This window comes from Protopterus annectens, chromosome 1.part1 (assembly GCF_019279795.1).
Source record: "Protopterus annectens isolate FY-2018-M chromosome 1.part1, PAN1.0, whole genome shotgun sequence".
Classification (NCBI taxonomy): domain Eukaryota; kingdom Metazoa; phylum Chordata; order Ceratodontiformes; family Protopteridae; genus Protopterus; species Protopterus annectens.
In genome coordinates this window covers 964942420-964959953 of record NC_056726.1, presented here as the reverse complement: position 1 = coordinate 964959953, position 17534 = coordinate 964942420, and the positions used below count along the sequence as shown (strand labels likewise).

Genomic DNA, 17534 nt, shown 5'->3' with positions numbered 1-17534 from the left:
GGAACAAAACTTACCTTAAACCAAGACCGGCCTTTTGGCAACAAAGCAGAAGTTGTCCTCAAAAGGAAGGAGGAAAAAGCTAAATCTATGCAAACTGTTAAAGACTTCCTACAAGTACAGCCTTCCAGATTCAGTAGGCATTGACCTTCAAAGAACTGGTCCTTTCCAGTCCCTTCCAAGGGCCTTCTCAGTCCAAACCAAGGAACAGCAGACAATCTAGGCTACAGGCTCAGGCTATGCACAGATCTAAGCAGTGGGGGGCTCCCACTTCCAAAGCAGGGAGTAGTAAGCCACCTCCTTACGGAAAAATGGCACAATGACTTAGCCTTAACCCTTCCAAGCCCTGCTCAACTACCTGCTCCCTTAGGAGGAAAGCTCATCCTGCATGCAAAAAACTAGGAACTTATTACCCAGGACAAATAGATTTTGAACATAATTTCCTAAGGATACAGATTCCACTTCCACACACTACCAACCCCAAATGGTTGGCCAGACCTACCACCAAATCAATGGGTGGAGGCCCAGTAGCAAGTTCTCTCTCTTCTCAGTATCAGGGCTATTCAATCTGTCCCAGCAGAACAAAGGGGACAAGGTTTTTATTCAACACTGTTTCTGGTATTCAGAAAAGACAACTCCTGGCATCCTATCCTGGACCTCTCTACTCTCAACACCTTTCTGGTGGTTCCAAAATTCAAAATGCTAACTCTTCAACAGCTTCTTCCTATGCTAGCCAAGGATGCCTGGCTGGAAACCCTAGACTTAAAGGAAGCTTACCTGCTCATCCCAATAAGAGGATCCTGCAGACAATACCTACATTTCAGGGCGGGCTCCATGCACTTTCAGTTCTCTGCACTTCCCTTTGGCTTATCTACTGCACCCAGGGTGTTCACAAAGTGTCTAGCTCCAGCCACTGCATTTTTGCAGGCAGAGAAATATTCAAATATACCCATATTTGGACGATTGTCTGATTCAGGCAGAAAGCCAGGACTTGCTATTACCACACCTGGCATTCATAAAGAAACTTCTAACCTCACTGGGGTACACCATCAACGAAAAGAAATATCACCTAGTACCCTGCTAACAGATTGTATTTCTGGGAGCAAGCTTGAACACAACTTCCAGATGGCATTCCTCACTCTGGAGAAACAAGTTGATTTGACAACCTACTTCAAACTATTGGCCACAAAACCCCAGCTATCTGCAAGGAAAATACTGCAAGCTCTGGGGTTTATGGCCTCTTGCATTCTACTAATTCCATATGCAAGACTGCATATGAGGAAACTCCAATGGTCTCTAAAAAGCCTATGGTGTCAACATTCTCAGGACCTGGAAGCAATGATTTCTATCATTCCTTGTATAAAGACAGAGTTCCTTTGGTGGGCAGAGGCCTGTTACCCACAACAAGGGACTCCCTTTGACTCTACCTCCTGCGGCCCAAACCCTAACAACAGATGCATCTGTGCATGGGGGGCTCACATGGCAGGGCAGTGCATTCAGGGCAAATGGAACCCGAGACAGATGCACCTGCATATCAATCAAACAGAAATTGTAGCTGCACAGAATGCTCTGACAGCCTTCAAAGACCATATTCTTCCAGGACAACTATTGGTAAAGACAGACAATGCCACAGTTATGTGGTACATAAACAAGCAGGGGGGAACCCACTCGTACCCTCTCTGCAGACTAGCCATGGCTCTGTGGAACACAGCCTTGAGCTACCAAGTTCACCTACAAGCACAATTCCTGCCAGGCAAACTAAATTCACTGGTAGATGACTTAAGTAGAAATCTCATGGACCCACATGAATGGAAACTAGAACCCAAAATATTCAACCTCTTGAGGAACAAATGGGGGACTCCAGAGGTAGATCTGTTTGCCTCCCCTCAGAACTATCAGTTGAACAAATTCTGCACAAAAACTCCTCCACAGTCAAGCTTGGAAAGTGGATGCCCTGTCCTTTACCTGGGAGATCCTCTCAGTTTATGCCTTTCACCCTCTGCCTCTCCTCTCAAAAGTTCTATTAAAGATCAAACAGGACAAGCCAAGGACAATAATGATTGCACTAGACTGGCCACGCCAGCACTGGTACCCCCTCTTGCACAGTATGACACTGCTACAACCATGGCACCTGCCTCAGATCCCTTCCCTGCTGTCCCAACAGGCGAGCCAGATTCTGTACCCTCAGCTTCAAACCCTGAACCTTGCAGCCTGGCTAATTTCTTGAGCTCTCCTCTAGCATCCCTCAGTAAGCAGGTGCTGGATGTCATTCTGGAGGCAAGGAGGCCTACTACTAGAAAATCCTATGCTGAAAAGTGGAAAAGATACTGTTCCTGGGGCCAGGCTCAGGGGATGGGCACAATGGTGCCCAGCTTACCTCATATTCTAGAGTACTTAACAGAAATGCTCCACAAGGGCCTATCCTTCTCGTCAATTAAAATTCATGCCTCTGCCATTTCAGCACATTATAATATTGAGCCACCCCTCTTCTCTCACCCCTTGCTAAAACAATTCCTTAGACGGGCCAAAAATTTAAGACCCCCCAGGAGAGCTCCCACTCCAGCCTGAGACCTTAACTTTGTATTGGAAAAGCTCACAATCTTGGTTACCCCCTTTGAGCTAGCTGCAACAGCAGAATTGAAATTCCTTTCTTGAAAAACAGCCTTCCTTCTAGCCATCACTTCAGCAAGATGAGTGTCCGAATTAGAAGCCCTCATGGCAGTGGAACCCTTCATTATCTTCCATCTGGACAGGGTTTCCCTCAGGACTAATCCTTCCTTTATGCCCAAGGTGGCGTCTAGTGTGGCCCTAAATCAGTCCATTCATTTGCCTACCCTTTTCCCTAATCCACAAAACAAAGGGGAATGAATGCTGCACTCTCTGGATGTGCACAGACAACTTAGATTCTATTTGGACAGGACTAAGCCTCTCAGAAAATCTGAAGAGCTGCTAGTTGGCTTTACTGCAGGGAAGGCCATTTCAAAGCAAACCATTTCCAAATAGATAGCACATTGCATTAATTTCTGCTACAAGTACCATGGAAAGCCTACCCCACAGGGGATAAGATCACATTCCACCAGGGTTGCATCTACCTCTGTGGTATTTCTCAGAGGAGTCCCTACCAGGGACATCCTAGAAGCTGCTACCTGGAGCTCTATACATACCTTCACCAAGCATTACCACATGCCTGTCTTTTCTAAATCCAGAGCTGGATGTGCCACTGCAGTCTTGCTGGGCTTAATAGCTGGCCCTAATGCTCTTTAACTTCCTCCTCCCTTCCTTAGCTTTGGGAATCGACCCAAATGTGATGACTGCAACAGTGAAACACGAAGAACATAGTACAGTTGTGTACACTTACCATAAATGTAGATGTTCGAGTGTATTCATTGTTGCAATCTTGGTTACCCTCCCTCCAGCTCCCTGACTTCTCTTGGCTCTACCTTTCCTTCTTGTTGGTATATTTATTCTTGTGTATTTACTTTTTGATGGGGCTGTACCATACCATATAATTGCTTCCTATTGTGGGGGCACCTGACATCTGGGGCAAGAAAAACTGATGTAATGGCATCGGCTGCATGTTTTATACCCCTGACTACCTGACGTCAGGGAAGAAGCGACACCATCCGACCCAGAAAACTGAAGACTCTGGTATTCATGCCGGCTGAGGGCTACCTGCAGGCAGATCGCCCAAATGTGATGACTGCAACAGTGAATACATTCTGACATCCACATTTATGGTAAGTGCGCACAACTGTACTGTAAGATGATGATCGACTACTACCTCCACAGCCTGATAGTGCAGTAACATCAGCAAGGGGCACTAGCAAGAGAGTCGATTGGCAAGCAGCAAGAAGCATGATTTTGGTACATGGACTAGTGCAAATCCATCTGAAGTATTCCCTTTTGCTGAAAAGAGCAGTTACAACTATGTTACTGTTACAAGTAGCACATACATCTCAGCTATCCAGTTGTCTGCAGAATGTCCAGACTTTTGTTTCATGTTCTTGGTCTGTCCTTCATAGTGTTTGTGATTTTCTGGCAAATCACAGAGGGCTGAAGTCACTAAATAATGACATACATTTGAGTTTCAGAATTCATATGCTTCAGAAAAACACACAAATCATGTTATTCTAGCAATTTATTACATTTATAAGAACAATATTTAAAATCTGTCTCTATTTTTGAGCATTTGTCCCCCCATTATTTTAGACTTTGTCCAGATTTCTTGCACTAAGGGAGTGAGAAGTATGAAGTAACATACCAAGAGCAGAAAACTTTTCCAGTGTGTTAGAAATCTTGGCATACAAACATGAGTTCAGTGCAGCCTGCCTGTACCTCACTGTTGCTTTTTTCTTGTATAGTGTATACCTGCCAGAGTATTAGCATAAACAGCTTGCACTAATTATTGTATGAATAGTGAACCACTATTTACCTTACTCTTACCTGCAACTGTCTCTTATTGATAAAGAGGTAAGATCTGTTGAAAGTCAGCCTTTGACCTTTGTACTTCTAATACTTTGTGATTAGTAGAAAACATTTTATGTCCTATTTCTTCCAAATCAGCTATATTAAAAAAAAAAAACAACAAAAAAAAAACCATTTTAGCCTGTTTTGTCATTTTAGCCTGTTTTGTCTTTCTGTTCCACGTGTGGCCATTCATGATGTTCATTGTGTTACACTGCTGCAGTCATTACACTTGGGTTATCCTGCCGTCAGTCGGTCCCGCAGTTGGTCTGAGTTCCAAAGTCTTGGTCCAGCGTCGATTGCTGTCACTTCTTCCCTGACGTCAGTGCGACAGGGGTATATAAGATGCAGCCGACGCCATTTTCTTCAGTCTTTCTTGCCGCGTGGTGCCCGAAGCAACAGCAGTTCACAAGTGCCGGTAGGCCGACTCCTGAGATTTTCATTTCAAATCCAGAACCGAAGTCTTCTATAAAGCTAAGTACCCCGTTGGGGAAACTTTTTCTTGCCTCAGACAGATGTCAGTAAAAGTTAATAACTGTATTTCATGTGGGAAGCAAATACCTCATAAGGATTTCCATTCCTATTGTATCCCATGCCTAGGCCCAGACCACGATGTCACAGGTTGTCTGTTTTGTGCTAGGTTTAACAAGCACACTATTAAATGTCGGTTTGATTTTGCGCGAAATTATTTTGGCAGAAAATTCAATTATACCATGCCGTCGGAACTACCGACGACTGTAATACACAAAAAGCGCAAAGACAAGGACAGGCATCTGAGGCCCAAAACTAACGACGAAGTCTCTTCTAGGCCAGTCGCCGGTTCTCCAGTTTTCAGTGAGGCACCTTCGCAGCCCCTGACGACCACATCTTTAGAACCTCAAGCCGCCTCTGACTCCTACGTGGAGATGGCTGGGCCTTCAGACTCACCTGATTTACAGCCTACCGAGACTAACCCTTCAGAGGGATCCAGAGTAGCTGAACAGCCCGTAGCTTCAGAGGGTGTTTTCAGACCTACTCAGTTAACCATTAAATCTTCTGCTAAGTCTAAAACTCCTTTAAAAACAAAGAAACAAATTCAACATTCATCAGGACAGGCCTCCATGCCTAAGAAACAAATGCTCAAAATGGCCGAAGACTTAATCACTCTGATCAGGTGGTCCCATCCCCCTCCTGATAAAAGGCCTAGACAGGTATCCATCTCTTCAGATTCATCCTCAGACCTAGGATACTCGTTACCCCCTTATGACGATTCTGATGCTGAGGAATCAATTCCTTCAGCCTCTCCACCAGAGGGCTACTCCTTTGGGGAAACCTTGCATACCATGAGGGAGCATTTCCATTGGGAGGGCCAGGATTATTCAGAATCCAAGAAAAGGCTCAGAGATTTCCTTTTATTACCTCAACACAGACCCCTTGCTATTCCACCAGTGTTAGACATTGTGGATGATGTGTATACTGAATCCAGTTTAAATCCTGATTCTTTACCTCCTGCTCCAGTTAAGCCTGACAGATACTACAGAGTCCCTGACACTCACACATTTCTTTATAAAAGCCCTGCTGCTGACCCTGAAACTATTTCTCAGGGCCCCAAAGGGGTAAAGGCCTCCTCAGCAAAGAATCCAGTCCCCTCTGACAGAGATTCCAGAGCATTAGACAGATGGGGGAAGAAAGTATATACATTTGCAACTTTAGCAATGAGGGCCTTAAATTGCCAGTTTCACATGCTAAAATACCAACAATATTTGATGTCTCACTTGAAACAAAAAATGCTTCCAAACTCAAATCCTCCTGATTATAAATAAATGCAGGATTTATTGCATGCAGCTGAACAAGTGGGAAAACATACTTTGCAATGTGGTTTTGATTCATTAGAGGCCTCCTGTAGAGCAGCAGTTACAGGATCTGTCATTAGAAGACATGCTTGGTTAAAAGAACAGACGTTACCAGATCATGTTAAAGCAAAATTATTGGATGCACCTTTGCAGCAGGAAGTTTTATTTGGAGTTAAGGCAGAAGAGGTATTAAAGAAAATGGAGGATAAGGCAAAATCTATACAAAAAACACCCCCAATGACTTCCCACTACAGCTGCCAAACAGTTCTCTCTTGGCAGCCCCCCTGGGAGGAAAACTGGCACTTTTCTGTCACAATTGGCATATGATCACCAAAGACAAATGGGTTATCAACATTATATCTCAAGGTTACAGGTTCCACTTTCACACTCTGCCAAGGTTAAAAGGAATGCCAAATCTGCCACCAAATCAATGGGCAGAGGCTCAAAGACAAATTACAGCACTCATGGACATGAGAGCTATTCAAAAGGTACCAACACAGGAGCAAGGACAAGGATTTTACTCAAGACTCTTTCTGGTTCCCAGAAAGGACAAAGCCTGGAGGCCCATTCTGGATCTTTCCTCTCTAAACACTTACCTGGATGTTCCAAAATTCAAAATGTTGACACTACAGCAGCTTCTTCCCATGCTGGGCAAGAAAGCTTGGCTCATAACTTTGGACCTCAAGGAGGCATACCTGCATGTCCCTATCAGACAAAACTGCAGAAGATACCTCAGATTCATAACTGGTTCAATGCACTACCAATTCTCTGCCCTTTGGCTTATCTGCTGCGCCCAGGGTCTTCACAAAGTGCCTGGCACCAGTAATTGCTTTTTGCAGACAGAAAGGAATTCAAATTTATCCGTACCTGGATGACTGCCTGATTCAAGCAGAGAGCAAGGACATTCTTCTAATGCATCTGGCATTTGTAAAAAAGTTATTAAGTTGCCTAGGGTACACAGTAAACGAAAAGAAGTCAAAACTGGTGCCCTCACAAGAGATAATATTCCTGGGTGCCAGCTTGAATACAATGGCCCAGATGGCTTATCTCACGCCAGACAAGCAAGGACAACTGACTCAATATTTTTAATTGATGGCAACAAAAACCCAACTCCCTGCAAGAAAATTTCTGCAGGCCTTGGGTTACATGGCATCTTGCATACTACTAATTCTATATGCCAGACTGCATATGAATAAACTACAATGGTACCTAAAGAGTGTCTGGTCTCAACACTGTCAAAGTTGGGAAACAGTAATACCACTAATTCCTTGCCTTCAACAGGAGTTTCGATGGTGGGCTCAAGCATGTCACCTCAACAAGGGACAGCTTTTCACTCAACTTCACAGCCAGGCAAACACTGACAACAGATGCATCGGATTACACCTGGGGAGCACACATGGCAGGAAAATGTATTCAGGGCAAGTGGCCCGCAGAACAAAGGCATCTTCACATCAATCAAAAAGAGATGCTAGCTGTACAAAATGCCCTTATAGCTTTCAAGGAACTTTTGCATCCAGGACAACTACTACTAAAGACAGACAACACCACAGTTATGTGGTACATAAACAAGCAAGGGGGCACTCATTCTTATCCCCTCTGCAGACAAGCCATGACCTTGTGGAACACAGCTCTAACCTATCAAGTTCATCTGCAAGCACAATTCTGGATTTTACCACAAATTCCACATCTTCTGACTCAGCACAACAATCAGATACTTCACAGCCAGTTAAAGACTTTAAACCTGGCTGCATGGCAGATTCCTTAGTCAAGCAAGCAATGCCTCTCTCCAAAGCTGTTATGGATGTCATTCTGGAGTCCAGAAGGCCTAGCACCAGGAAAGCCTATTCGGATAAATGGAAGAGATTCTGTGCCTGGAACCAGGCTCACAGCCTTGACCCTCTTGTCCCAGATATTCCTCAGATACTACAATATTTAACTGAGATGCTGGACAAAGGCCTCTCCTTTTCATCCACTAAGGTCCACGCCTCGGCCATCTCTGCTCATTACAACATGGACCCGCCTATTTTTTCTAATCCTTTGCTAAAACAGTACCTAAAACAGTACCTCAGAGGGGCTAAAAACATAAGACTGCCCCATAAAGCACAAATTCCAACTTGGGACCTCAACTTCGTGTTGGAAAAATGAACTTTACCTCCTTTTGAGCCAGCAAACTCAGCAGACTTAAAATATGTCTCTTGGAAAACTGCTCTGCTCCTGGCAATAACCTCAGCATGAAGAGTTTCAGAATTACAGGCACTAATGGCAGTGGAACCTTTCAACATTTTCCACCAAGACAGGGTGTCTTTAAGAACAAACCCTACTTTTATGCCAAAGGTGGTATCAAGTGTGGCTCTAAACCAAACTATTCACTTGCCAACTTTTTATCCAAACCCACAGAATAAAGGGGATAGACTTCTGCATTCTTTGGACATACACAGGCAGTTACGCTTCTACTTAGACAAAACCAAAGCTTTCAGGAAAACTGAGCAATTGTTTGTAGCATATGCTGTAGGAGCACAGGGAAAAGCCAATTCAAAACAGACCATTTCAAAATGGATAGGACACTGTATACGTTTCTGCTATACACACCATGGGAAAACTGTACCTAACAGCATTAGGTCTCATTCCACCAGGGCAACAGCCACTTCAACTGCCTACCTCAGAGGAATACATACCAAAGAGATTTTGGAAGCAGCAACTTGGAGTTCTGTACATACCTTTACCAAGCATTACCATCTGCCTCTTTACTGTAAAACCAGAGCTGGCTTTACCACTGCAGTGCTGCAGGGCCTTATAGCCACCCCTAATGCCTTATAGAACTAGCCACCCTACCTCAGCTTTGGGATTCTACCCAAGTGTAATGACTGCAGCAGTGTAACACGATTAACATAGTACAGTTTTATACCTACCATAAATGTAGATGTTCAAGTTTATACACTGCTGCAGTCCAGGTTACCCTCCCTCCTTCCCCTCTTACTTGCTAGTACGTACCTAAGTCTTCTACCCTTTACTACCTATGGGGAGTATTTGCTAGTAACTGAAAGTATTTGCTTTTCATATGTATGTTTTATTAGAAATTTGCATTGCCTACCTTTTTGGGGGCACCTGACATCTGGGACAAGAAAAACTGAAGAAAATGGCATCGGCTGCATCTTATGGACCCCTGTCGCACTGACGTCAGGGAAGAAGCGACAGCAACCGACAGGATAACCCAAGTGTAATGACTGCAGCAGTGTATACACTCGAACATCTACATTTATGGTAGGTACAAAACTGTACTTTTTTTTTTTCATAGTTTAACTTGTTTTCATATTAGCCTTGGGTATGTTAATGCTGAAAGATTAAAGATGGATATTAGAACTTTATAAAAATATTTCTGGATCCCATTCCCACAAGTGACCATCATGTCCTCATTCCTGGTCAGTCCTTTGATTCTTCTATCCCCATTATAGGACATTGGGAGAGGTAGGTGAGAGCCAGAGAACAACATCAGAGTTTTCGCCGAGCACATGATTCTAGCATTTCCCTAGATGATCATAAAGTGTGGAACAATGCCTGCTACTCAGGGTTATGCGCATTAGAGTACACAGCTGCACATCCGTGCTCCTGTTTGTGGTTTTCTCGCTCATTGTCAGGCATATGCTCTCCCCAGCATGCACAGTGTTAGAGATGCAATACAAGGCCTGTCACTGGGTGAAGCTGTTGTCACAGGACTTCACCAACACCCACTTCTGGGACAGGCAATGTGACACTGACCACTTGCACGCATCCTCCATTGGTGGATCCCCAGTACTTGTGTCACTAAGTGAAGCTGGGTCATCTGATGTATAGTTCACTTTTAGAAAAACTTTTAGTTAAAACTCATTTGTGTCTAGCTTAAACTTCTCTTCTGACACCTTAGTACACTCTGAAATGTAGACATAAAAACAATCATCAGCTGTCTCTCCCATAGACAATGCAATTGCCTTTAGAGTTCAGTTAGCCCACATGTCCTCTAGTTTAGTGTGTCTTCCTCATCCTTTCTGTTCTTCTGGAAGTAACTTCCCTGTTACTTCATATGTTACTATCAGTCACAATGAGGCATATTTTTTGTGCCTGCATCAGTATTTACTATATATAAAGACATTATACAACTGCAAGAGGAACATTCTTCCTGTCTCACCTTGTTCTCTCTTGACTGTTAATGATTTTTGGGTGCACGTGTAACATAAATGTATGCACAAAGCATTATGCATTGGAATATATGATAGTTAAATACAATATTGTAGTATTTACAGTACAGAAGAGAGTGCTCGTGGTTGGGAATATTTTATATTAGCAGGGCGCTTTCATATTTATTTAATTAAGTGATTGTAGTTCTTTGTAGTTGATATTTTCCATATTCTGTTACATAATGTATCTGTATCTTCTGTAAGAAACTATAAAGCTGCTTGGTCATGAAAAAAGCATGGCTTTGTCTATTCTACACAATAACTATCAGTAAAGTCATGGACAGGACATAAACAGTCATTAGTCTGGTAAGACACCATGTGTCGCTGTTGACTGACCTTACAAAGAACAGTACTTAATAACATCTTAGTGTGGTGGAACTGATAACTTTGTGCATGTAGTATCAGACAAAATTCAGATTAATGTGCAGTATTTTTTATTTGTATTTTACAGGCATTTCCAATAGTAGAAGAACTGGACTGTGAGGGGTAAGACTGTGTTTTGTTACTTAATTTAAATTATTATAATTTGGATATGGAAAGAATTTGTGCAGGCATTTCAGCCTAATGAAGCAGTTTGCTCAGATTTACTGTAGCTGCTCTCACACACAATGAAATTCCCATCAATTTATAACATTACTGCTGAGCTTACACAATACTATGAACAGGTGATTTGGCAGAAGCCTACATGTGTGATGTAAAGCAATAAAACTGAAGAAGAATGTGATCTGCAATGCACAGATCACACATTGTTAATATTAAAAGATGCACATATGATACACATATTAGAAGTCTGTGTTTGCTGTTTGATTACTTCCTATTTTGAAAGTGTTGAAATACCCCATCTGAAGTACCGAATTAGCAGTAGCATATAAACAAACACAAACGGCAAAATACTTCCATTTACAAAGAGACTCTCCGTATCTGTACAGACTTGTTTATTAACTTTTTATTGTTTAGATTTTGTACAAAATATATGGTTATACAAGTGCTGTTAATCTGTATTATTTACTTTTTGATGAGCAGATTATTCATCCCAGTTGCTCAGCATTTATGTTCTTCCCTCGTGTTTTTTCAATTTTCCGTGTACCCTGGATGCATGTTGCTTATCCCTGTGCAGTGTTCTGAACCTGTTCTACATGCCACTAGCAACAGAAGTTGACATTTTACTTAAACAGGTGGAGGAAATGTAAATAAATCAAAAATGTAACAATACAATGACTGGAAAGAGTTGGTTAAGGCCTACCTTTTGATGGATAGTCTTTATTTGGTCCTTTTCCGTTAAACCCCTACCATGCATTTTAGGAACTGTATTTCCTGATTCTGGCTTATTTGTTTAGCGACTTCCTACTCCATCATAGACAATTGATTAATAGTCACTTTTTCTCTGTATTGCCTACCTAGTTGGGTCATACCTACGTTTGCATTTTCAGTAATAGCTGCCACACACCTGGAATGGGGTGGTTGACTAGGGAGCGGGAGAAGAGTCCGGCGGCATGTTAACGATTACTCCAAAGTCCAGAGGGAACACACAGCAGTAGCCATTCATCTGTTATAATCAGTCAAGACTGGTCATAGGCAAAAGACATGTCAGCTAAGGTGATTTGCTGTTGATTCTGATCTGGGCTACTGATCATCGGGAGGATGCAGTGGGACCACGCTTCAGAAAAGGAAATCTGGCAGAAAATGTCGACCTCACAGCTGTACACAAAGGTTTACCACTTAGTACAATACTCGAAAGCCATGTCATCTGTCTGATTTGCATGATGACCTACACTTTACGACGAAAGCAGGTGTGATTGTTACCATCATATCCATGCAGACGACTGGGTGACAGCTTCTCTTAATAACTGTAAGCAGGAGTCATCACCAAAACAGATTTACAGCAAAGGGGACAACACTTGAAAGAAGATGACACTAAACAGTTTGGGAAATAGAATGTGTAGTATCGATCCAGACCCGTGGGGGAAGAAATAAGCCAAAAGCCGCCAATACAGCTCCTAAAATGCGTGGTAGGGTTTTAACGGAAAAGTACCCTTTATTCTACAGTAATCATATAACAGTGTTAATATAATTACAAATACTGGTTCTCATAATTCTGCATTGTTTCTGCTATCCCTGGCCTGTTCTTCCATTGTTTCTTGCTTTCTTATCATAGTTGCATTTCTCATAATTAGGCTTTGAAATCTCTGCTTTTGTGTACAAATTGAAACCATAAGCTGAATAAAACATTTCCAGATGCTATAACCATGTAGTGGGTTGAAACTGACTGTTGCCCATGTAATCCAAATTTGATTAGGAGCTCAGGCACTTGACAGAGTTAGTTAAGTAGAGGATAAGCGTGTCTGTCTTTTTTGAAATGTGTCCTGTTCTGTGGTGGCCAGGACACCTGATTGCTAAACAGTCTACTTGAAGGGTAGCAGGGAGAGTGAATAAGGCATAAGCAGGTTGATGTGGCAGTCTTACTCACATTATCCTAGCTCTGTCCAGTTAGTGGCCCCTTCCCTTGGGCAGTGTTACTCACATTATCTTAGCTCCATCCAGTTAGTGGTCCCTTCCTTTAATCTCTCTGGAGCTACATATTTATGTCTTGTCATCTCCTCTTTCGTGTCACTACTAGGTTAGTGGCAAAGACCATAAGGCTGCTGTATTCTTGGAAGGGGAATAATTATCTGTGGGGTTATGCCATGATTCAGCCAATTCCCTGGGATGAATTCCAGGAGGAACAAATGGCTTTATGAAAACTATTTATTTATTTATTGGTTGTTTGTTTGTTTGTCTTTGTTGACCAGGAAATGTCCCACTGGGTAAAACACATTTTCTTTAGAGGTCTGGGAGAATCCTTTACAAATGCATTCTATGAGCACCTGCAAGAATGCATGGATCATGCTATCCCAAATAAAACCAAGACTCACTCCTCCAAAAACCGGAGACCGGTCTGGTGGACCCCGGCCATAAATAAGCTATACAACAGAAGGAGGAAGCTACTACATGACAGAGCAAAATCCCAAAAAGAGAAGGCATCTCTGATCAGTATTAGCAAGAAACTTCAATCCCTCATAAAATCATCAAAGGCCAGTTTCGAAAGAAAAATTGCCCTAGACACTAAAGATAATCACAAGGCCTTCTTTAGTTATGTCAGAAACATGGGCGGAAACTCCCAGATATGCTCTAAATTGTTGCATAACGATACAAAATATACCGAACCTACAGACATAGCCAACATCCTGGCAGACAGATTCAGCACAAACTTCTCCCCCCCTTCCCCCCCAAAGGAGCAAACGCCTATCCCAACTGAATGTAACCTCCCTGACATCACAGATGCACAGGTGAAAGCTGCCCTCTCCAAAGCAAAAAACACAGCATCTATGGGACTGGACGGTGTCCCAGGCTGTGTCTTACATGAGCTCCAAGAAGAACTGAACCCTCACATTAAGTCACTGTTCAAACTTAGCCTTACTACAGGATATGTACCCAAAAAATGGCGTACAGCTACAGTGGTCCCACTCCACAAAGGTGGTGCCACAACGGACCCCGGAAACTATCGCCCTATAAGCCTGACTAGTCTGCTCTGTAAAGCTATGGAGCGTATTATCATGGAACTCATAAACAAAGACATTGGGAGCCTCCAGACACTGGACCCTACCCAATTTGGCTCTGTTAAAGGCAGATCTTGCCTCTTAAACCTAGTTGATTTCTTTGAAACAGCTACCAAAGCCATAGATGAGGGCAAGGTAGTCCACACAGCCTACCTGGACCTCGCAAAAGCCTTCGACACAATACCCCACTCGGGCATCATAAATAAGCTTACCAGCTTAAATATCAACCCCCATATCACAAGATGGGTTGAAAACTGGCTCAGAGATAGAACCCACATGGTCAGAATCGCAGGTGCCATGTCCGAATCCAAACCAGTTACAAGTGGCATCCCACAGGGCTCAGTTCTGGGACCTCTCTTGTTCGGTATATATTTCTCTGAGGTTCAGGCTAACACGGGGGGATTATGGCTGACAAAGTTCGCAGATGACTGCAAACTGGGGGCCATAATCGAATCTCCAGTTGACACAAGCATCCTCCAAAAGGGTCTCACAGAGACAGATACTTCGTGCCAGAGCCATGGCCTCAAGCTAAATGCTAAAAAGTGCATAGTCATCCCCTTTGGGAAAAACAAGATGCCCACAAATTACCACATAGGTGGTAATCCATTAAGTACGGAAGAAATAATTAGAGATTTGGGGACCAACGTAGATAGTAATCTCTCCTTTGATAATCACGTTGCCAAAGTGGTTAGAAAGACCTTCTATATAGCCCAACTTATCACAAAAGGGTTCGCATCTAGATCAAGAGAGGTCATTGTGCCCCTCTACTCGTCACTCATCAGGCCCATAATTGAATACAATGCCCCTTTTGGGATGTATCTTACCTGACACCTGCAGCAACTGGAGAGACCCCAAAAGTACCTCACCAAGAGGATCATGGGCTACAAACAGATGTCCTATGCAGCTCGACTAAAGAAACTCCAGCTCTACTCAGTTGCTTACCGCCTACTCAGAGGCGATCTATACCTGATGTACAAAGCCATGTCAAACCCAGAATTAATGGACATGCTCCACCTCAAAAAATCCAAGTCCCTTAGAGCTACACGCTCCAGAGACCTAAACCTCAGCACAAAAATAAATAGGACATGCTGGAGGGACATTCATTTCCCAGAGGCTTCACTCACTCTGGAATAGAATCCCAATTCATGTTAGACATAGCCCCTCGCTGACCCTCTTCAAGTGAAATTTGTACGCGTGGATGGGAAATCTCAAATTCACCCCTGGGATCTCTCCTGTGTCCCTGCTAGACAGAGGCACAGTAAACTAATCTTAAAAGGGTACCTTCTGTGACCTACTTTACAGAGGCACAGTAGGCTAATCTAATAGGGAGGCGGAAGCCAAATACACTCTGGCTAGGCTTATAAATGCCCTAGGGCAGATAGCCTAGTATCTACCTATGGACCTATGAACCTAAAAGCTTCACATTTAAGTTACACATGATGGATATTTATAATTGCAGGGTAAAAATATCTGTACCTGAGATTATTTACATGAATAGGTAGACGTCCGTGGTGCAAGCAGAATACAGTGTAGGGGACCAAACATAGATGCCTAAAGAAAGCTATCTGCTGTGTTACAATATCTTTACCAGCAAAAAAAGTTTGTGTTGGTAATGATTTAAAATCGGTGCTTAATACCTAATCTTTTCTTCAGTAGCTTAAGTTTGGGTTTTATTTCACAAAGTGAACAGGATGTTGAGATGTGCAGACCCTGAGACTTTAGTCTTGTGGTTTATCTGTAGCAGTGCAGCATTGTACATGCAGTGGGACAGATACATCCCTACAGTCCTCTTAGATCACTGTACCTAACTTGTTTTGTAGTGAAAGACCACCCATTGGATAGGCTGGCTCATGAACTGTCCATTCTGCCTTATATAGTTCAGCATGCCGTAAGGTAACCATCCACAATATTATTAGCATGTTCATCTGACGCTGTTACCAAATGTGCTGCTGCTACTGCTGCATGAGGAATTCGCCTTCAGGTGTCTCACAAGTGGGTTAGGTCTTAAGCACTGGACATACACCAGCTCAGTTAGTTCAGGGAAAATGCCTACTTGACTTATGCTAATGGTTTAAACTTCATTCTGTCTTTCTTACTTTTCTACCGTCCACAACATAGGACAATCCAATATCTAAATGAGACTGTCCTTCGATACTATTCTTTCTTTCCTCAATTTTGTTTTTAATTTTCAATTAAAATAGCATTTACATAATATTTTTAAATATCATTTTAAACAACTATGTACAATATTTACAATAGCCTGACTTTCAATTATATACACTGCATGTTATTAAATATAGAATTAACAGTTCAGTTATCAGAGATACAATATTGATTATTGCAGAGTGTCCAACAAAGATATAACTTTTCTCCAAGGATTATTTACCAATGACCTGGGATAGATTCATAGTTCTTTGATTTTTATTTCCATCGAAGCAGTTGTCTTCAGTAAAGTGTAGAATTCTTCCAAGGTCGGGGGTGTATTTGAATTCCACCTTCTGGTTACGCATTTCCTAGATATAGCAAGTATTGTCCATAACAAATACATATTTGTCTTATTCAGGTAGGGGCCTTCATTTACATTTAGTATAATCAATACTTTAGTTAAGGTAAAGGATTCATTAAATAAAACTTGTAAAAATGATTGATTCCATTCCAAATCTATATAAATTTGAATTCCATTTCAAATCTGTATAAAGAGTTAATAACATATAAAACAATTCCCAAACCATCATACTGGCAGTTCTTAGATACTATTCTTGAAAGTGCAAAATGGGGCACAGCAGCCGACTTGTGCATAATTGTTAGGGAGTCAGGAGTAATGACAAAGTATATTCAGTATTAATGGGGTGTGGCAGTAAACTGTCATTATTATATTATTTGCATAATGCCTAGTTATGAGCTTTGTGTTATATATAGTGTGGTATAGCAGGAAATGGTCATTATATTATTTGTATAATGCCTAGTTACGAACTTTGTGTTATATGTAAATTTAGTAATGCCCCTTAAACACCCCACTGATGCTGCTTTTTAATAGTATGCAAAGATGGTAGGTTAAGGCGAGACTGTAGCTGTCTTTGCTAAGACTAAAAAAAGCAACATATGACTTTAAAATACTGTTATCGGTGTGCTCCTACTTAAGGTACGAGCTTAAGGGGTATTCCTCAGACCTGTGCAGCTTTGCTATGCAAGTCCATTACAGTACACTGACAACATGTAAATAAATAAATACATCAAGGAATCTGCAATGTGTATCATGGAAAATAATTTTAAAGGTGGGAGTTTTGTTTGTTCACACAGAACTATTCTGCTAGAGTGGATATGCGTTTTCTTCTCAGCCCCTGACTATTTAGTACTTCTTCATCAGTGGGGACACACACTGGGGTGGACGAATAAAAGCATGGATCATTCAATTCACATTGTATCATAATGCT

At 42.2% G+C, this 17534-nt stretch overlaps 1 protein-coding gene across 5 annotated transcripts in view; it reads left to right on the top strand.

The window, feature by feature from the left end:
- Positions 1–17534, top strand: part of GRHL1 (grainyhead like transcription factor 1) — a 256619-nt gene that overhangs the window by 182019 nt on the left and 57066 nt on the right. For all 5 annotated transcript variants that reach the window (XM_044079256.1, XM_044079248.1, XM_044079264.1 and 2 more), the window contains one exon: positions 10956–10990. In XM_044079256.1, the coding sequence (XP_043935191.1) occupies positions 10956–10990 (35 nt within the window). The remainder of the gene's footprint in view (positions 1–10955; positions 10991–17534) is intronic.